The sequence below is a fragment of the Ursus maritimus genome, unplaced genomic scaffold (genome assembly GCF_017311325.1).
Source record: "Ursus maritimus isolate PB19 unplaced genomic scaffold, ASM1731132v1 scaffold_19, whole genome shotgun sequence".
Taxonomy (NCBI): domain Eukaryota; kingdom Metazoa; phylum Chordata; class Mammalia; order Carnivora; family Ursidae; genus Ursus; species Ursus maritimus.
This window is the reverse complement of record NW_024424341.1, coordinates 15320475-15342879: the sequence shown is the minus strand read 5'-3', so window position 1 is coordinate 15342879 and position 22405 is coordinate 15320475. Positions and strand designations below refer to the sequence as shown.

The window sequence follows — 22405 nt, the reverse complement described above, 5'->3', positions numbered from 1 at the left end:
GGGAACACAGGCAGGGGGAGTGGGAGAGGAAGAAGTAGGCTCCCAGCAGAGGAGCCTGATGTGGGGCTCGATCCCAGAATGCCAGGATCACGCCCTGAGATGAAGGCAGACGCTTAACGACTGAACCACCCAGGTGCCCCTGTTTAACAAGCATTTATCCAAAGTTTGCAGCCCAGATATTTTTAGGTCTTTATCACCACAGCTATGAGGTACAAAGGGCAGGCCAAAAGGAGCTTCATCTCCTCACTCCTTGTTGAATACTTGTCTAATTTGGACCTTCTGTTGCTCTAGGACAGTAACTAGAAAATGACTTAGGTATAGTGATAGCAGTTCCCTTGCCATTGCTTTTAAGAGAACTGTTCACTAAATTCCAACTGTTTATTTCTGTCATTCAGCTGCAAGGCTGAATGTCCTCAAAGCCAGGCTGTTTTGTGGAAATAAAGGAAATTGGATAATTACAGAAAAATGAACATTCTCATTTGTGAAAATAGCTAGATGGAGAATGTACAAGTAACATTCCTAAAAATACTGATAGAACACTGCACTGTGTGACATGAGAAATGATTACCTTAAACTAATTTTAAAAGTTATAGACCAGTAATTTTATAATTTAATAATAAGGAATTTTTACATAAGTGATATATTCTCCTGTTTGCATCGTATTCTGTTTGAAAATGTACTGGCAGATGTTTTATAGGACAAATACATTTACTGAATGACTGTATGACCCAAAGTTTAGGGACAAGCTTTCGTTTGGAAGGTGTGGAAATAACTTGACTTTCCTACAGAGACTGTCCCTGCAGTCACAGTTTGAGGATTGAACTTAATGTCTGCACTGATACATCTCAATTTTGCATATATGTAACAAGTTAAATTAGCTGGGTGCTTACAGTAGTGCATATGGAAATGTTTAGCAGTATTGGTATGTAACCCCCGTTTTTCTTTTCTTAGGGACAGTCTCCCTCAATCCGCCAACTTATCATGCACGCAATGGCAGAATGGTACATGCGAGGGGAGCAGTATGACCAGGCCAAATTGTCTCGAATACTTGATGTGGCCCAGGACTTGAAGGTGAGCTTGGAGGGAGGGGCAGGCTAACTCTTTTATTTATTAATGAGAAAAGAAGACTTTTTTTAAATAGATTTGTTTTGGAGAGAGAGAGTGCGAGCGAGCGCGGGGCAGGGCGAGTGGGGTGTGGCAGAGGCAGAGGGAGAGGGAAAGACAGGCTGACTTCTTCCTGAGTGAGCCTGACATGGGGCTTGATTTTTTTTATGACCCTGAGATCATGACCTGAGCTGAAATCAGGTTGGGTGCTTAACCGCCTGTGCCACCCAGGCACCCCAGAAAACATTTTTCATGTAACATAGATGCCTTAGGAATAATTCAAATGTTACGTAGCTCTTAGCTAGATTATATTGAGATTTACAGTTTGCCTTAAGTACAAAGGGATTGGAAGGAGAGTGGTTTTAGAAAGGTAAAAAATGGGGGTACCTTGGTGGCTCAGTAGGTTAAGCATCTTCCTTTGGCGCAGGTTGTGGTCTTGGGATCAGTCCCCGGGTTGGGCTCCCTGCTGAATGGGGAGTCTGCTTCTCCCTCTTCATTTTCCTCCCTCCCCTCTTGTGCTTGCTGTCTCGCTCTCTCTCAAATAAATAAAATCTTCTAAAAAAAATGTAAAAAAAATGTTTTCAGTTCTCAGTACATTTGATTGAATTTTGTTTGGTTTTCTATGATAATGGCAAGGCTATTTTGAAGAAAGTGATAATTGACTTCATGTGAGATGTTAGATATAATTTGTGGAGAAACTGGTTGGGTTTCATCCCTTTTGCAGATTTCATTAGCACTAATGGAATCTTTTGACAAATAGTCTGATTCTTGATGTCTTTGGCCAGTAGGTGCATAGTACTGGTGTTGAAATTGTGCTTGTTGGAATAAACCTGAGTTTAGATTTTTTTTTTTTTTAAAGATTTTATTTATTTATTTGACAGAGATAGAGACAGCCAGCGAGAGAGGGAACACAAGCAGGGGGAGTGGGAGAGGAAGAAGCAGGCTCATGGTGGAAGAGCCTGATGTGGGGCTCGATCCCAGATTGCCGGGATCACGCCCTGAGCCGAAGGCAGACGCTCAACCACTGTGCCACCCAGGCGCCCCCTGAGTTTAGATTTTTAAAAATGGAGTATTGATTCTTTTTTATACATTGTGTCTTGCTCTGATTTAGGTTTAGTTATTTTAAGAAGCACAGGGTAAAGTCAGTGTCCACCTTTGAAATATCTTATTTTAAGTAAAAACTGGTATCACCAATGAATTATACTAAACTACTTAAAAAATTATGATCAAGAGAATATTAGTAATATGTTTTATTTAGACCTGTTTGTGAAAATAAAAATGGGTAACAGAGAATTCAGCAGAGTGAGAGAAAGATACTTAATTGCTTGACTTACAGGGTGTTATTTTTTTAAGATTAATTAAAAAAAGATGTATTTATTTGAGAGAGAGAGGGTGCGTGCATGTTGGTGGGGGGAGGGGCAGAGGAAGAGGGATAGACAGAATCTCATGTAGACAGACTCCCTGCTGAGTAGGGAGCATGCTGTGGGGCTTGATCTCCCAACCCCAAGATCGTGACCTGAGCCAAAATCAAGAGTCAGAACACTTAACCGGCTGAGCCACCCAGGCACTCTGACTTAAAATTTCTGGTATTCTTTTGTTTTAGGCCTTGTCGATGCTGCTAAATGGTACTCCATTTGCTTTTGTTATTGACCTTGCTGCACTTGCTTCACGTCGTGAATACCTCAAACTTGACAAGTGGCTCACAGATAAAATTCGAGAGCATGGAGTAAGTAGGATTTGTCCATTTATTACTGTGTTAAAATTTTGATGTCTAAAATAGCTAAAGAAACAATGGCAATGAAGATGTTATTTTGTGGGTTTTACTCATACTGTCTTTAGTAGTTTAATCTGAAAGCAATTTATCTTAAATCTGAAACCAGTTAAGATCAATTTCAAATAAACCAAAAGATTTTCTGTTTTCCAGGAGCCTTTTATCCAGGCATGTATGACTTTTTTAAAGAGACGGTGCCCTTCTATTTTGGGTGGACTTGCTCCAGAGAAAGATCAGCCCAAAAGTGCTCAACTTCCTCCAGAAACTCTGGCAACAATGTTGGCCTGTTTACAAGCTTGTGCAGGGTAAGAAGAGCATGCTTAAATAGGACTATTTAGTATTGGAATTGGATTATATGAATAAATTGTTTGGGGAAAGAGGGGTTGAATAATTAAAAGTGACAGCAGCTTAGATAATCAATGGTTTTTAAATCCAAAGTACTGTACTAAAAATACATACTCGATACATTTGAATTGATTTTTTGTATATGATGTAAGGTGAGGTTCAGAATTGTTGTTTTGCATATGGATGTTCAGTTGTCCCAACACCATTTGTTGAAAAGACTGGTCTTTTGAATTGTCTTCTGAAAAAATAAGTTGCCCATAATACGTTGGTTTTATTTCTGGATTCTTAGTTCTGTTCTCTTGATCTATACGTGTTGATCCTTATGTCAGTTCCACACTGTCTTGATATATTGTAGCTTTTCAGTGAGTTTTGAAATTGGGAAATGTGACTCCTCCAACTTTGTTCTTTTTCAAGGTTGTTTTGACTATTCTGGGTCCCTTATATTCCCATATGAATTTTAGGATCAGCTTGTTAATTTTCGCAAAGTTGTGAAGAAGTCCACTGCAATTACATTGAATCTTTACATCATCTTGGGGAATATTGCCGTATTAAAATAATAAGTTTTCCGATTCATGAATTCTATTTAGGGCTTTAATTTCTTTCAGTGATGTTTCGTCCTTTTCAGTGTACAAGTCTTAAACTTCTTTTGTTGCTTTTTTTTTCTTTTTGGTACAAGTCAGGTCATGTACAAATAGTTTTATTTTTTCCTTCTCATCTTTTTTTTTTGCTTTCTGTAGTGTGAACCTGCAGTCTGATGTTGAATAGAAATGGCTAGAGCAGACATTCTTGTTCTTGAATTTAGAAGGAAGGTATCTAGTGTTTCACCATTAAGTGTGATGTTAGCTGTGGGTTTCCATAGATACCCTTCAGGTTGAGGTTTCCTTACCTTTAATTCTGGTTAGTTTTATCATGAAAGTATTTTGTCAGATGCTTCTGTCTGTATCTCTTGAGATGATCGTGTGGTTTTTGTTTTTTATTTTGTTGATGTATATTAATAATAGTGAAATTTGGATGTTAAAAAATCTTGCATTCACTTGGTCTTTGTGTGTACTACTTTTTATATGTTGCTAAATTCAATTTGCCAGTATTTGGTGAGCATTTTTGTGTCTGCATTCCTAAGGGATACTGTTCTGTAGTTTTTTTTGTGTTGTTTTGTCTGGTTTTGAATATTAGGGTAATAATGGCCTCATACAGTGAATTGGTAAGTATTCTTTTCCTTTCCTTTTCTAATTTTTGTGAGAAAGATTGGTGTCAATTCTTTAAATGTTCCATAGAATTAAGCAGTGAAGCCATCTGGTCCTGAGCTTTTTCTTTTGGGTAGTTTCTTTTCTTTTCTTTTCTTTTTTTTTTTTAAAGATTTTATTTATTTATTCGACAGAGATGGAGACAGCCAGCGAGAGAGGGAACACAAGCAGGGGGAGTGGGAGAGGAAGAAGCAGGCTCATAGTGGAGGAGCCTGATGTGGGGCTCGATCCCATAACGCCGGGATCACGCCCTGAGCGGAAGGCAGACGCCTAACTGCTGTGCCACCCAGGCGCCCCATCTTTTGGGTAGTTTCTGATTACAGATTCAGTATCTTGTTATAGATCTATGCAGATTTTCTTTTTTTAAGATTTTTATTTTTATGTGATCTGTACACGCAACGTGGGGCTTGAACTTAAACCCTGAGATCAGGAGTCATATGATTCTACTGAGTGAGCCAGCCAGGTGCCCCTAGGCAGAGTTCCGTTATTAATTTATTTATTTTTCTTTTGAATCAGTTCTGGTAGTTTGTGTCTTTTCTAGGAGTTTGTCCATTTTGTTCCTTTATACTATATCCTTATAATCTTTCTCATTTTCTCTAAGGTTGGTAGTAATATCCTCTCTTTCAGTTCCTGGTTTTAGTAATTTGAATCTTCTCTCCTTTCTTCCCTTCCTCCCTCACCACCCCTTTCTTGTCATTGTGGCTAACGTGTGTCAATCTTGTTAACCTTTTTCAAAGAAGCAACTTTTGGTTTTGTTTTTCTCTACTGTTTTTCTATTCTCCATTTATTTCAGCTTCTTATTTTGGGTTTAGTTTGAACTTTTTAAAACTTACTAAGATGGAAAATTTGGTTTTCTCTTTGAGATTGTTCTTGATTAATTGGGGTGTTTGCGGCTTTGAATTTCCACCCATGAAATGCTTAAGTTTGGTATTATGTGTTTTTGTTTTCATCTGAAAGTATTTTGTAATTTCCTTTGACCTATAAGAGTATGTTACATTTACTTTCCACATATTTGGGAGTTATCTAGTTTTTCTTTTGTTAACTGATTTTTAGTTTTATTCAGTTGTGAGTGGAGAATATGCTTTATATGATCTGATAGTCTCTTGAAATTTATTGAGACTTACTGTATGGCCTAACATGGTCTATCCTGGAGGATTTTCCATGTGCCCTTGAGAAGGATGTGTGTAGTCTGCTGTTGGGTAGTGTTCTATATATGTTTGTTAGGATTACTTGATTTTATAGTGTTAAGTCGTCTTCTTTTTTTTTTTTTTAAGATTTTTTTAATTTATTCGACAGAGATAGAGACAGCCAGCGAGAGAGGGAACACCAGCAGGGGGAGTGGGAGAGGAAGAAGCAGGCTCATAGCGGAAGAGCCTGATGTGGGGCTCGATCCCATAACGCCGGGATCACGCCCTGAGCCGAAGGCAGACGCTTAACCGCTGTGCCACCCAGGCGCCCCTATAGTGTTAAGTCTTCTATTTGTTTAACTGCTCTGTGGTTCTATCCGTTATTTTTTTTTAATTGAGATATAATTGACATTGTGTCAGTTTGTATGTGTTGATTTGATACATTTATATATTGCAGTATACAATTATTACAATAGTGTTAGCTAACACCTCTGTCACATCACATAATTATCATTTCTTTTTTTTGTTGTGGGTACAATTAAGATCTTGTCTTAGCAACTTTGAAGTTATAGTATGGCTGACTATCAGTAATTGAAGGTAGAGTATAGAAGCCTCCGACTATTTTTGAGTTGTCTGTTTCTCCCTTCAGTTTTCCCTTCATGTGTTTAGGGGCTCTGTTTTTAAAGTTATGTATGCTTATGATTATTATATGTCTTCCTGTAAGAAGGATTGGCCTTTTTATTATTATAAAATGCTTTTCTTAGTTCCTGTTCATTTCTTTCTTAATGGCTACATTTTGTCTGATATTAGTGTAGTTCTTTTTTTGTTAATGTTTGCATGGTATCTTTTTTTCATCTTTTACCTTCAAGTTATAGGTGTCTTAATCTAAAGTGTGAGTCACTTTTGGACGACATACCATTAGATTTTATTTTTTTAAATCCATTTTGACCATCTCTTTTAATTGGAGTATTTATTTATATTTAATATGATTACTGATAGGTAATTTATTCATGTCACTTTCTGTTTTTCTGTATATTTTATGTCTCTTTTGTTCTTCATTCCTCCATTACTGCCTCCCTTACTGTTAAATAGATACCTTATAGTATATCATCTTAATTCCCTTGTTGTTTCCTTGAATATGTGCTTCTGAGTTATTTTTTTCCCCATTGTAGTTACCTATTAAAATTAACATTTTAACTTAAAAGACCTGGTTCTGATTGATACCAACTGAATTTCAATAGAATGCAAAAATTTATTCATGTAGCTGTGTTCCCTTTCTCCTTCATTGACCTGCTGTTGTTAGATTACACCTCTCTACATAGCATTCACATCAAAAAAGATGCAATTATTATCTTGCGCAGTAATTGTCCTTTAAATCAGGTAGAGGATAGGTCTTTGATGAGCTGTGGTTGCTGGTTTCTGTTCCGCAGGATGGAGTTTGTTAAAATTGTCAAGAGGAAGGCTTGCTTCTAGAGATACCAAGTGAAATTTAGAAGACCAGAGGGTAAAACTGATTACTATGCTTGAAAACACTTGGTAATTTAGGATAACAATAAGTACAACGCATCCAAATACAAAATGATAATGCAGCAGAGATATCATTGCTTATGCCTGTATAGGAGGAGATATTGTTTGTGCAGCTTATGCTCATGAACTCCCAAAGTATAGTGTGAAGGCTGACCTGACAGTTATGCTACATTGTACTGGCCTGCTGCTGGCCTGCAGACTTCTCAGTAGGTTTGGCATGGACAAGATCTGTGAAGGCCAAGTGGAGGTGACTGGAGAGGAATACAATGTGGAAAGCATTGATGGTCAACCTGGTGTCTTAACCTGCTATTTGGATGTAAGGCTGGCCAGAACTACCACTGGAAATAAAGTTTTTGTGGCCCTCAAGGGAGCTGTGGATGGAGGCTTGTCTGTCTCTCATAGTACCAAACGATTCCCCGGTTATCATTTGGAAAGCAAGGATTTCAGTGCAGAAGTACATCAGAAGCACATCATGGGTCAGAAGGTTGCAGATTATATGCATTGCCAAATGGAAGAAGATGAAGATGATTACATGAAACAATTCTCAGAGTGCCTGGCTGGCTGAGTCAGTGGCACGTGTGACTCTTCATGTCGGGGTTGTACGTTCGAGCCCCACGTGGGGTGTGGAGAAAGAAAAAAGCTCTCAATATATAAAGAACAAAGTAACTCTAAACGTGGTGGAGATGTGTAAGAAAGTTCATGCTGCTGTACGAGAGAATCCAGTCTATGAGAAGAAGCCTAATACAGAAGTTAAAAAGGTGAAACTGTCCCAAAACATCTCTTGCCCTGAAGAAAGATGAGGTAGCTCAGAAGAATGCAAACTTTCGTAGAGCTTAGGAGCAGGGTACTGAGAGCTAATAAACCAAACCATAATTGCTATGAAGATTTTTTGGCTAAAGACTATAATAAACTTATTCACCAAACTGAAAGAAAGATCAAGTAGGAGATAAAAAAAGATATAAACAAAAAAACACATACTGTGTTTTATATTTATCTCTGTCACTTTACTGGTGCTCTTATTTGTTTCACGTGAACTCAGTGTACTATGCGGTGTCGTTTCATTTCAGCATAAAGCATTGCCTTTATTTTTTCTTGTTGGGGGGGGTCTTTTAAGAATGAATTCCCTCAGTTTTGGTTTAACTAAGAATGTCTTAATTTCTCCTTTGTGTTTGGAGGATAGTTTTGCAATATAGGATTCCTGATTGACACTCCTTTTCTTTCAGTTCTTTGAATATGCCATCCCAGGGCTTTCAGGCTTCCCTAGTTTCTGATGGGACATCAGCTCTTAATTTTTTTTTTGAGGCTCCCTTGTTTGCACTAAGTTGCCTCTCCTTGCCATTAAGCTGCTCTCATTGTCTTTTTTTTCTTTCAACAGTTTGATTATGTTGTTTCTAGGTTTGGATTTTTTGTGTTTATGTTACTTGGAGTTTGTTGAGCTTCTTGGGAGTGTAGATTAATGGTTTTCATCAAATTCAGGAATTTTTCAGCTGTTACTTCGACAAATACTTTCTGCCTCTTTTCCATCTCCTCTCTCCCTCTGAGGCTCCCATTGTATATGTGTTGGTCCATTTGGTAGTGTTCCACCTGTCTCTGAGCTTACTTTTTCCCTTTTTTCTTTCAGTTTTTCAGGCTGGATAATCTTAGTTATCTTCAAGTTCATGGGTTCTCTTTTGCCTGCATGAATCTGTTCTTCGGAATCTGTAGTGAAGTTTTCAGTTACTACATTTTTCTTCTCTTTTCTTTTTTCTTTCTTTCTTTCTTCTCTTCTCTTTTCTTTTCTTTTAAGATTTTACTTATTTGAGAGAGAGAGCGAGCAGCAGAGAGAGACCCCACTACTGTGCAGGGAGCCTGATGCAGGGCTTGATCCTGGGACTCTGGGATCATGACCTGAGCCGAAGGCTGACGCTTACCTGGCTGAGCCACCCAGCTGCCCCAGCTACTACATTTTTCAACTTTAAAAGAATTATTTTTTAAAGATTTTATTTATTTAAGCATTTCTACACCCAGTGTGAGGCTCAAACCCATGACCCTGAGATCAGGAGTTGCACTTTCTAACTGAGCCAGCCAGGTGCCCTAAGAAATAATCATTTCTATTGACATGCTCTGTCTTGAGGAACAGCCTGAGGCTTCTGGACACTTTCATTAGCTTATGTTTCTGGAAAGTTTGCAAAGAAAAAAAAAACCCGGGGGTGGGGGGTGGGGGGGGGGAAGGGCAGAGGGATAAAGAAAGAGAATCCCTAGCAGATTTCGTGTCGAGCCCAGTGCAGGGCTCGATCCCACAACCTGAGCTGAAACTAAGAGCCAGATGCCCAACTGACTGAGCCACCCAGGCTCCCCCTCTCCCTGCTTAGGATTTTAATTTTTAAGCAATCTCTACACCCAGCGTGGGGCTAAAACTCAAAACCCTGAGATCAAGAGTTGTATGTTCCACCAACTGAGCCAGCCAGCCGCCCCTTGAGGGACATCTTTTTAAAGTTTTTCTTGTAGTTCTTTTTAACATGCTTTACTTCAGTTCTTGGAATGTACTTAAAATAGCTGATTTAAAGTCTTTGTCTACTAAGTCCAGCATCTCTTTTTCTCAGGACAGTTTCTGCTGATAGCATTTTATTGCTGTGTGCAGGCTATGCTTTATTGTGGTTTTTGCACGTGTTGTAATTTGTGGTTGAAAACTGGTAAGTTTAATGTGGAAGTTCTTGAAATCAGGTCCTCCCCCTCCAACCTGGATTATTTGTTTAGTTGCTTTTTTTCTTTTGTTTAGAGACTTTCCAGAACTATTTCTGTAGTGTCCGTATTCTTTTTTGTCACGTTAGGCCACTGACATCTGTGTTTGGGTAGCCTTGTGGTCAGCTAAGACTTGGGTGATTTTCTTAAACGCCAGAATCAGTAAGTTACTCTTTATCTTGTGGTTTTGTGTGCATATTGGGGCACATCTTAACAATAAGCCAGTCACTTGACAACTCCTTGTTAGCCTTCATTTCCTTGTTAGAGCCTGAAGGTTAATATGAGGTGAGAGCTTGGTCCTTTTCAGGTTTTTTGTGGGAATATCATAGATTTACGTATTGGCAGTGCTCTACACATGTCCGAGGACTATTGATTCCCTAGGAAAATGAGAATTCTCAGTTTCACCCATGGGAATCTTATTCCCCAAATTTTCCTTTTAAGCTTTTTGGTTAACCTATTGTTTCCTCAGACTGTTCTCTTCCACCCCAGACAGCCAGAAAATTAAAACATTTACCTTTAATATCTAACAAATACCTCATGAGGAAAAGGCTGTTTGTGCTTGGCCGGCTCTTAGGTCAGATAGAGATAATCCTGCCATTGTGGTCTCACAGGGAATCCTCTGTTGAAATAATGACAGCTCTCTGAGGATGAGACTTTGAAGATGCCTTAAGCCAGTTCTGAGCCCTGTCCTGTTGCTGTCAGACTGCTGGTTTTCTCTGTGATGGTGGGCTATTAGTTTTCAAGGTTGCTGTCCAGCGGGAGACGGTGCATGGGAATAAAGCAAATTGAGATACAGAAAGCTTGCTTTTATTACTAAGATCCAGTCTTTCTGGAATAAAAATTCCTGGATTGTTACAAGCCTTTAGTCTCCAGAGTTTTGATACAGTTGATTCTGATAATTTTTGCCACTTTTCTAGTTGCTTTTATGAAGGAGAGAATATTTGGAGGTCTTCTTACTCCACCATTTTTGCTTATGTACTGTGTTGTGGTTTTTTTTTTTTTTTAAGATTTTATTTATTTATTCGACAGAGATAGAGAAAGCCAGCGAGAGAGGGAACACAAGCAGGGGGAGTGGGAGAGGAAGAAGCAGGCTCATAGTGGAGGAGCCTGATGTGGGGCTCGATCCCACAACGCCAGGATCACGCCCTGAGCTGAAGGCAGACGCTTAACCGCTGTGCCACCCAGGCGCCCCTTGTTTTGTTTTTTTTAAGTTCTGAAACATAATAAACACCTGTGAGTCTACTGTGCAGCTTAAACTGTAATATTTTTGAAGCTAACTTTGTCTTTCTCTCCAGTCCTGTTTTCTTAACCTTTCCCATGTAGATATTGAATTTTATTTTGCTTTTCTATGCTTTTTAAAAAATTTATTCATATATATCCCTAACCAGTGTTCTCTACCAAGGAATATTATGCTCCCTCAGAGTCATTTGATATTGTTGATTGTTGTAAGCAGGGAGAAATGTGCTATTGTCATATAGCAGGTAAAGGACAGGGTTGCTGTTAAACATTTTACAGTCCACAGTAGAGCTTCCCACAACAAAGAATCATCCAGTCCATAGTGTTAATAGTGCAGCAGTTGAGAAACCCTGCTCTGTAAGTTCTTAATGTTCTAAAATTTGTTTTAGAATGTTGCCTTTCACATTTGTACATTGTAATCTACCTGCAGTTAAATAATCTGGAATTAAATACTAGAAATTTAAGGGCGTATTGAAATTGGATAAAATGTTTTGTGTTTATGTGTAAGGAGGTAGTTTACCCGACTCTAGATTTCAATTTGTTGATGTATTAGAAGAACCTGTCTTCTTGAAGGATTTAATGAAATAATGCATATAAAATGCCAAAGAATGAAAGTTCTTCCAACTAATAAATACAAAAGTAATTATGATGGAGTTATAAACTTTAGTGGATGCTAAAAGTCGTGAGAGAATGTTTGAGGAGCAAGACAATCACCTAAGTTCAGAGTGTCTTCCCACAAATTACCTTATAATAACAAAGGAGGACAGTAGTAACATTTCAGTGGAGAAACCTGGCATGTGCCATGTCAATTTATTGATCAAGGTGATAACCAGCTTTCTAAATCCTATGCCTCCTAATAAAATGCACTGGCTGGCTCAGTCAGAAGAGCATGTGACTCTTGTTCTTGGAGTGTTGTGAGTTTAAGCTCCACATTGGGTATAGAGATTACTTAAAACAATAATAAAAATAAAAAATAAAATACACTGAGATGAATATAATGTATCTTACGTGGTAGTCCTCCTGCCACAAATGCATCTAAAATCTAAGATATCAGACAAACTCAAATCAAGGGCTGTTGTATAAAATACCTATTTAAAAAAACCAAGTTCAAGAAAGACAAACAGCTGATGAATTTCTCCAGTTTAAAGAAGCTAAAGAGGTGACAACTCCATGCAGTGGATTGGATCATGATCCATGAAGTACATTGTGGGAACAATTGATGTAATTTGAATATGGCCTATTTTATTTTATTTGTGTTGAACTTCCTGATATTTATTATTATACATGGTTATATAAGAAAATCTCCTTGTTCTTAGAAAAAATGTAGTGAAGTATTTAGGGACAAAAGATAACGTTATCATGTATACTTTTTGGCGAGTATAGAGAGAATGGCTAAACAAATTGGGCAAAATGTAGCTAATTGGTGAGTAAAGCATTTATGGGAGTTCCTAATAATATTCTGGCCTCTAAGTTTGAAATTGTATCAAATACAAGAAAGTTTTTCCAATTGGTAAAGAATATTTTAATTAACCATAGCTTATCAATCTAAGATACCTACCGTTTAATATTTTAACATCTGAAATTATTTATATCATTAGTGACATCCTAACAGTTACAGTTAGCTGAGTTATTTCCTTTTTGTGTAATACATAAAATAACGTGTCTTAAAATTGAAGGCATTTTGTATTCAGTGCAACATAATAATTATTTACTAGTGGAAGCCATTAACCCATGGCATAGGTGTCTTTGGAATGGTTTTGTTTTTTGATTAAAGGGTCCTTTGTGGCTGTTACCGCCACTTTGTTCTTGTCTTCTATGGTAACCATTTTCATTTATATTTTGGGGTTATCTTTGCATTTAAAAAAGTATTTATTTGTATATTCTTTCCAATGGAAAAGGGAGTATGTTATATACTCTATTGCAACATGCTTTCATTTGATCATATATCCTAGAGTTCACTCCACAGAATCAGAGAGCTTCCTTATTCCTTGTAATTGCTGCATAGTACTTCAATGAATAGATGCTTGTGCTTTAGTAAACCAGTTTCCTTTTGGTGGACATTCTGATTATTTTTGCTATATATCATAGTGTTGCAATAAATAGTGTTTTGTATCCATTGTCTTTGCCAGTGTGTATTTGGGACCTTTAGAAGTAGAGCTATTGGGTTAAAGGGAAATGCATGTATAATTTTGTTAGGTACTAGAAAATTTCCCTCCATAGGAAGTTTTCCATTCTATATAACCACCAGCGGTGAAAATTGTCTATTTCCCCATAGCCTTGCTAATGGAGTATTTGCTAATCCAAAAGATGAAACTGGTATGTCCATGAAGTTTTAACTGCAGGAGAGTAGGTATTTTGAACCCAGATACATAGAGGCTAGAGAGAGCTAGTCATGTCTTTTCTATTTGAAATGATGACTTCACAGCATCTTTTGGAAATTTACAGTTTTATTACTAAGGTAAATAAGTAGACTCATACTTTTAGTACATGACATCTCCCTCTTCTTTTCCATGATCTGTTAATATTTTTCTTCCTTGCTTGCTTTAATGGATGAAAAAAACCAAATCGTTGTTCATTTAAATTCATAATCTATATTGGAGCCACTGTGTCTTTCATATTGGCACAAGCAAGAATTTTTTAGATTGTGCTGTAGTGATTTAATGTACAGTTTTATATTTTTTTTTTTCCAGACGTGAAATACTGGTCTTCTCTGAGTGACTGTTTTTACTTCTTGATTCCAATAGTAAGATTCTGAATTTAGGAGGAAAGATTTAAGATGGTATCAAGTTTGTGTAGAGTTTAGGAGTACAAGGGGTTTCTACAGTTTGATGAGGCAGTAACACCTTAAGATAGGAAGGTGGGTTTTTCATTAAATTAACATTTATCCCACTAGATGTTTTAGAAGTCAAATCTTCATGTGCTCGTCAAGTGTAGTGACTACATGTATATGGTGTTTTTATGTATACTTAAATGTGTTGTCTTTATGAGAAACTGGTATTAAGTTTTCTTACCTGTCTGCTTTGGTATGTCCAAAATTGGGCATAATTTTCAACAAAGTGGTTGAGGATATATATAACGTTTCTTAGAGTGTTTTAAAATACATTTGTTGTACCATACACAAGGTTTAGTTTTAGGGGTATAAATAGGTATCTCTGAGAGAGAACCATTGCTCAGAAAATCCTTTTGTTTAGTGAGGGATGCAAAGACATGGGGTGTGATGGAAATTTAGCCATATGTTCCTGCAGATATTCTTTATTAGAGAATCAGGTTTGGGGTGCCTGGGTGACTCAGTCGGTTAAGCATCCGACTCTTGGTCTCAGCTCAGGTGTTGATCTCAGGGTTGTAAGTTCAAGCCCCACATTGGGCTCCACGTTGGGCATGGAGCCTACTTGTAAAACAAAAGAAAAAGAAAATCAGGTTTGTTTCTTTAGGTATTCTGAGTAATAGCAAGTGATATTTTTCATTTTTCTTCTGTCTTTAGGAGTGTTTCTCAGGAGTTATCAGAAACCATCCTCACCATGGTAGCCAATTGCAGTAATGTTATGAACAAGGCCAGACAGCCGCCACCTGGAGTTATGCCAAAAGGACGCCCTCCTAGTGCTAGCAGCTTAGATGCCATTTCTCCTGTTCAGGTAAATGGATGCTACAATTGGTGGTACATTTGCATTTGTTCATAGACTTGGAATAGAATAAACTTATACATCATTAGTAACTCCCAAAGGAAAATTTGTCTAAATTTGTTACTTTATAGATACCTGCATGTCCGGCATCCACTACTACATTTTAAAGGAGATCCGTAAATAGGCATTATAGTTGAGGATAGACTTTAATCATTAAATAGAACGTGACACTGAGAGGAAAGATACAAAACAACTTATTTAGGTAAATGATAAGGGCTTCTTTTTAAAATAAGAATAACTTAGACTTGAGAAATAAGCACTGCGTTTGAACCTGATGTGTCTTGTTTGTAGCTTCACGGGCCAAGCAACAGTGCTAGAGCATAAGGACTTGTTATAACTGGGGCTCTTCAGCTCTCAACTGAACTGCTCTTTTAAAAACAAGGTACATTTAAGTTACTCCCCGACACCAACCACCCCCCTTCTCTCTGGGAGCAACATATTCCACTTCTGTTTTCATCTGCATTGATTGGCAGATTGGGGTTTAAGAAAAGAATGTTTAGTTATTCTTCAGGGGCCACTTTATAAAGGGCATTTTGTGTACCATTTTCTGTGTCATGAAGGTCTGAAATAATGCCACAAACTAAGAAGCTTGAAAGTGCAGTTATTAGATATTTTAAAAGATTTTTTGGTGAATAGCATACCTTGTTTTTCATTTGTTTTAAATTAGAGCTGATCTCCTCCAACCCTCAAGATCTTCACATTTTGAGTAGATTTGTATGTTTTGACATGGAAGATTTATTTCTAATTGCTCAGCTTTTGTGTTGAAAGTTAAATAACATAGTTTGAGAGATTCTTTCTGTTGTAAAGGGACTTATTGGAAATTTTGCAGACCCGATTTAACAACTGTCTTGTGTCACTACTAAGTGCTTAGTGCTGTGGCTGTAGGGCAATTCATCTTAAATGCTATTCTTGATGTTTTGTATCCCTTATATTATGGCTTTGGTGCTTTGGCAGAGGCTAACTCTTGAAACCTACTCTGTGATATAGTAAGAAAAATGACTAGCACAGCTGACTTGATTTGAGGATTTAGGTATCATCATGATTGCTCGGGGTTTTGCCGTTTACTTATTAAGCATATGAAGAGCTAAAGATTTCTTTACCTGTGTCATATGTCTGTATGTTCTTGAAGTATGTTTAATACATCTCTATAATGTTTTTCTTTAGATTGACCCTCTTGGTGGAATGGCATCTCTTAGTATAGGTGGTTCAGCTGCCCCTCACACCCAGAGTATGCAGGGTTTTCCTCCAAATTTGGGTTCTGCATTCAGTACCCCTCAGTCACCAGCAAAAGCATTTCCGCCCCTTTCAACCCCAAATCAGACAACTGCATTCAGTGGTATTGGAGGACTTTCATCACAGCTTCCAGGTAAGGGGGGGCAGTGGTGGATGAGATTGCAGATTATTTGTAAATCTCGTTGTGCTTTAGGGGTAAGATGTTTGGAGTCACTGTTATAATGAAAGCTTTTAAATTGTAAGGCTGTTGCAGTCTTCAAAGATGGGAAGAGAAAACTATGCTATTATAATACTAATTGATTCAGATTGTAAGGATTCTGTATTACCAAATGGTAGTGTAAACAGTAACAGGTGTGTTAATCACATTCTGAAAGATGGAGGTTTAGATAAAGAATTCACAGTTTTATGAATCCTTCAATAAAAAAGGTAGAAAATATTTCACATATCAGATTCAGGTATATGTTATGCTTCATTGCACCTCACCAACCTTGAAAATGATACTAAATCTCTAAAACTTCTTTAGTTATTTCAAATATTTTAGCTTTGAAATTTATATTGAAGTAAAGGTTACATTTTTCCCCCTTTCCTGTACCCATATGTTTCTCCTAAGCTATCTGCATCTTTTATATTCAGGGTGTAAGTTTTGGTGTACAAAAATTTAAGAACTGAAAATGTAATGACTCTGTAACCTAATTAACAGTAATACTGTATGGTTCTAGCCCTGATTGTTGATTTATTTAAGTCAAAATTAACTTTCTTCATTAGGCTTTCTTAGTAAAGTTCTAACTATTATACATTCTGTTTGTGCAAGTTGAGAGGAATAAGCAAGTCCTGGCTAATGCTAACTGGAAGATAGTATGAAATATTTTAGTTTTCAATCAGTGATAAGAGCAAACCAGTTCCTCTTATTTTGACTACCTTTCTGTCATGTCACCTATGAGAATGTACAGTTAAAGAGACATGAATAATTCTAAAGGCTGAAGACATTTTGGCATTGTCCTTTTTTTTTTTTTTTAAAGATTTTTTTATATGAGAGCATGCATGCATGCACAAGCAGGGTGGGAGCAGGGGGAGAAGGAGAAGCAGACTCCCTGCTGAGTCGGACATGGGGCTAGATCCCAGAACTCCAAGATCATGTTCTGAACCAAAGGCAGGTGTTTAAACAGCTGAGCCACCCAGGTGCCCCACGTCCATTTCTATCTACTTTTATTAGTTTAGATTCTCTGTAAAATTAGATAGATATTGTTGTAAGGGAATTGACAAAGACACTGTCTTTTTAAATAAGAACCTATATCTTTGATGTTAAGTAAAGTCAAGAATATGAGTAATGATAAGACTTCTGGCTGCCTTCCTTCTTTTTCTAGTAGGTGGTCTTGGCACAGGCAGCCTGACTGGTATAGGAACTGGGGCTCTTGGACTCCCTGCAGTGAATAACGATCCTTTTGTACAGAGGAAACTGGGCACCTCTGGACTGAACCAGCCTACATTCCAGCAGAGTAAGATGAAACCTTGTAAGTGGTAGTGTTGTCTGTGATTGTGAAGTGTGACTGATGCACATAAAGCTTTTTAGATTTCCAATTTGTTACCCCTAGAGTTCTGTGGACAAAAACATTGACTTACCTTAATATATTGTTAGTAGGACCATATGTTGATGTGCCTCCTAGGTCAGTGGGAATTAATTCACAAACTTGAGTTACTGAAATAAAAAAAATTGAGTTACCACTCCACCATTGATCTGGATTATTAAAATAGTATGGTGGTTAATGAGAGGTAGCATCTTTTAGGGGCATTACTCTAAAAGTAAGAAATACAGTAAAAAGAAGAGACTTTTAGCAGTTTAAATGTATGTATATAAATCTTATCCTAAAAATGTGTTGGTGGTGGTTTTGTTTTTTGTTTTTATTTTTTAAAACAACTCGAGCAGCCATGAGAGTTTCAAACTTCTGTTTCAGCCTGACAGTTTACAAAGCAGTTTATTTTAGTTTTAGGGGTATAAATAGGTATCTTCTAAGAACCATTGCTCAGAAGATCCTTTTGTTTAATGAGGGATGCAAAGACATGGGGTATGGTGGAAATTTAGCCATATGTAAAGCCATATTATTTTAAACTTAAAGCTTTATGATACATACAGCCTTATATGTAATAAATATCACCATATAACATATACAATGTAACTTGGAAAGCAGCTTTTAAAGTTTCACCTCCTTAATAAGTTAATTCTCAAAGTCCTCTTTGTAAATACGTAGGTATCGTTTACTTATAAATACCCTTGTTGGGACCAAATAGTCATTATACAGAATTTGAAAGTATACCATTTGACTTGAAAATGTTAGTGTGAAAGGCTTGTCTGAATGTTATGTTTTGTAGCATGCTTTGTGTTTATCAGTGTGTCATGCACATGCATTGATAATTCTTATATGTTAGATGTCATTTTTATTATAAAGTAGTAAAGACTTATTAACGTCCAATGAGGTTGTGTTAAGGATAAGTGCATTGTGAATTTTGAGTATAGTGAATTTCCATGGTTTGATAAAGCCTGATGAAGAAAATACTAAGGTAGAACTATAGTTGTAAGGCAGTTTTGTTAAAATCTTTATATGTACCTAAAATACTTGAATATTAATCTTTGATCACTTAATAATTTCTTCATTTTCTTTATTTTTTCCCTTAAAATTAAAACGGTTTTTTTCTCTTTGGCTTTCTGTGTTTAATGGGCGAGTGGGGAAAGAGCTTAAATGCCCACTGGTTGCCTTTCTGTTTCTAACAGCGGACTTGTCTCAGGTGTGGCCAGAGGCAAATCAGCACTTTAGTAAAGAAATAGATGATGAAGCAAACAGCTATTTTCAGAGAATATATAATCACCCACCACATCCAACTATGTCTGTTGATGAGGTAAGTGTCTAGGATGTTCTAATACTTCATGGTTTATATAAATCTTAAATGCCCCTTTCAAAGTTTTTCGAAATTCAGCTCGGAGTGTTCTGTTATGTGTATGTATACCCTTTGAAATCTTAACATTCATTTCAGGCTCAGTGTATTGTTAAATATTTTGCTTAACAATTTGTTTTTTAAAGATTGTATTTTTTTTTTTTTACGTATATCTATTCTTTTTAGTAATCTCTACACCCAATGTGGAGCTTGAATCCATGACCCCAAGATCAAGAGATGCATGCTCTTCCAACTGAGCCAGCCAGCCTCCCCCCCACTTTAAAGATTTTGTTTTATTTTTTAAAGTATATTCTTTTTAACAGTTCTTTGAAGAATATTTAAGGAATGCTTTTCATAATAGTTTTCTTTATGTGTGTTTTGTTTTTGTCTTTTTCTAGGTATTAGAAATGTTACAGAGGTTTAAAGATTCTACCATAAAGAGAGAACGAGAAGTCTTTAACTGTATGCTGAGGAACTTGTTTGAAGAATACCGGTTTTTCCCCCAGTATCCTGATAAAGAGTTACATATAACAGCCTGCCTGTTTGGTGGGATAATTGAAAAAGGACTGGTCACCTACATGGCACTAGGTCTGGCCCTGCGATACGTTCTTGAAGCCTTACGCAAGCCTTTTGGTTCCAAAATGTATTATTTTGGAATTGCTGCACTAGATAGATTTAAAAATAGGTGAGTGAATAGGTTTCCTATGAAGCATCTATCTCTCTTTTTTAAAGATTATTTATTTTAGAGAGAGGGCGTGCAAGAGTGGGAGAGGGAGACGGGGGGAAAGAGAGAGAGAGAGAGAGAGAATCTCAGGCAGACTCCACACTAAATGCAGAGCCTGACGTGGGGTTTGATCTCACCACCGCGAGATCATGACCTGAGCCAAAACCAAGAATCGGATGCTTAACCGACTTGTGCCACCCAGGTGCCCCTGAAGCGTCTCTTTTTTAATATAAGAAGAAATAATAACTATCATTTATCCACTAGTTCTTGTCATGCCCCATCATTTTATGTATCTTAACAATTAACAATTGTATGAAGTGGAAGAGGGGGAAGTGAAAATATTTCGTTGCAGTTATCAAATAAGCGGTAGGAAAAGTATAAACTGAAATAGTGTTTTTGTTGTTTATTGAAGTATACTTTAGATACGGTGAAAGGCACCATTTTAGATTATAGTTCTTTGAATTTTGGCAAAATTTACACAGTTGTATAACCAGCACTATCACAATCAAGATAATGAACATTTCTGTTACTCCCAAGCAGTTCTCTTGTTTCCCCCTTTTTAGTTCTTTGACCTTCTTTGACCCCTGGCAATCCTTGATCTGATTCTCTCTAGTTTTTCTATTGTTGTTTAAGCAGAACCGTACACAGTATGTATGAGTCTTGACTTCTTGCAATTAGCCTGATGCTTTTGAAATTAATCTGTATTTCTGTATGTTTCAGTAGTTGTTTCTTTTTATTGCTGAGTAGTTTTCCATTGTATGGATTAACTCTGAATTGTTTTTCCATTTACCTGTTAATGAACTTTTGAAATTGTTTCCAGATAGCAATTTTAGTGGCTCATTGTAATCAAATTTTAAACAAAATAAGACCTTTAAGAAACAAAAGATAACTGTTTTCTGATGTAAAAAGAAGTTCATAGATATTTCTCTCCCCTACTTCTGTGCTCTTATCTTTGGCATTCTCTTTAAGTAAGGGGTTTCCTAAGGAGAGTGGGGGAGGTGGCCTAGACTAGCATTTGGAAGAAAATTTGTTAGTTGTGCTGCTTCTGTTCTTACATGAGGTGATGAATGAATGAATGAATGTTTTTGTTGGCAGATTGAAGGACTATCCCCAGTATTGTCAGCACTTGGCTTCTATCAGTCACTTTATGCAATTTCCACATCATTTACAGGAGGTAAGTGTCTTTAATACTAAAATCTGTCTACTAGTTGGAGAGTTTATTTTAATTTGACTTTGGATTTGCTGGGACTGGCATTAAGATTTCTTAATGATTGGCATTATATAGGCATACATACTGTTTGTTGCCCATTTTGCAGCTTAATAATAGGTCATAAAAAAATCGTTCTTGGATTCTCTTTTCTAAGCAGTGCTTTTACTTCATGTAATAAAAGGCTTTTATCAGGTATTTTAGCCTGATACTGCTCCTGAAGTATAGACATTTTCTGCTGTTACTAAGAATTCTTGAATGGGACACCTGGGGGCTCAGTCTATTGAGCATGGGACTTTTGGTTTCGGTTCAGGTCATTATCCCAGGATTGAGCTCTGTGCTCAGAGTGGAGTCTGCTTTGGATTCTTTTTCCCTCCCCCTCTGCCCCTTCCCACTTGCACTCTCTCTCAAATAAGTAAAATCTTGAAGGGAAAAAAAAAGCCTGCCTAATTTGTGAGTTCCAGCTCCATGTTGTGTGTAGAGAGTACTTAAAATTATACATATATAGCCTTCTTACCACCTGCTTAGATTCCTTTGATCTACGTGTTAAAAAGGAAGCAGTCCCTGAGGAAATGGACTAATTATTTTACATCTTAAAGATTTTTTTTTTTACATTTGAGAGAGTGCAAGCGTGCTGTGAGAAGAAGGAGAGGGACAAGTGGACTCTATGCTGAGCATGGAGCCTGATGTGGGGCTCGATCCCATCACTCTAAGATCATTCCTGAACCTAAATCAAGAGTCAAAGAGTCAGATGCTCAACCAACTGGGGTACCCCTAGATATTACATGTTTTAAGCCATTTTATTACATGATTGTTCTGCAAGTTTTTAAGCTATTGTTTTAGCGATCGATTTTAGGTTAATTGGTTAACATTAATACCTTTGTCTTGCCTTTGGTCAAAATCTGCCTGTAGAGAACAAGAAAGTCAATATTAACTAATTTGTTTTACATAAAGCAGAAAATTGGCTTTATAACATCATATTTAAACAAATCAGAAAGATCAGACTGTGAATCTACTTTTAATTTTTATTAGAGTTTATTAGTTCATTGTTTTCATCTCATCCGGCTGGGTTGGTTTGTAGGAGGGCAGGAGTTTTGTGCTGGGTTAACCTAGGAGACCTATGGAGGGGAGCCATGAGTGTTACTCATTCACGTGAGGGAGTTGGGAGAATATGCCAAAACTGTAGTACCATACAAGAAAGCAGTTTTGTAAGGCTAAGATGAGAAGTCAGAGGTTAACACAATAAAATGTGTTTGGAATTCAGAGCTGGGAATATAGACCTTGGAAGCGTGGAGACCAAGAGAGGTGGCATAGAAATGATCACACAAAACAGTGGTCCCAAGTACCCCCTATAACAAGATAGCTAGAGGGTGAGAGAGAGGTTATTTGTTTTTCTGTACTTGGTCAATTTAAAGTGCTATACTTTATTCAGAGATTGTCATTCCTATTTGAAAATGCTCTTTATTTTTTGAAGATTTATTCATTGAAAAGCAAGGTGGAGGGGCAGAGGAGAGAGTGTCTTTAGCAGTCTCCCTGCTGAAAGTGGAGCCCAGCACCT

The 22405-nt window shown here is 37.2% G+C and overlaps 1 protein-coding gene, 1 non-coding gene and 1 pseudogene across 3 annotated transcripts in view; all 3 read left to right on the top strand.

The window, feature by feature from the left end:
• CNOT1 (CCR4-NOT transcription complex subunit 1) overlaps positions 1-22405 on the top strand; it is a 105608-nt gene that overhangs the window by 55180 nt on the left and 28023 nt on the right. For both annotated transcript variants that reach the window (XM_008702573.2, XM_008702571.2), the window contains 9 exons: positions 952-1071; positions 2708-2830; positions 3029-3180; positions 14557-14707; positions 15920-16121; positions 17353-17499; positions 18756-18880; positions 19315-19601; positions 20736-20814. In XM_008702573.2, coding sequence (XP_008700795.1) covers positions 952-1071; positions 2708-2830; positions 3029-3180; positions 14557-14707; positions 15920-16121; positions 17353-17499; positions 18756-18880; positions 19315-19601; positions 20736-20814 — 1386 coding nt within the window. The remainder of the gene's footprint in view (positions 1-951; positions 1072-2707; positions 2831-3028; positions 3181-14556; positions 14708-15919; positions 16122-17352; positions 17500-18755; positions 18881-19314; positions 19602-20735; positions 20815-22405) is intronic.
• LOC103673746 lies at positions 6105-8875 on the top strand (annotated as a pseudogene).
• On the top strand, positions 15010-15145 carry LOC121103595. Its single transcript, XR_005835842.1, has one exon. It is a non-coding gene; the product is annotated as a small nucleolar RNA SNORA50 (small nucleolar RNA).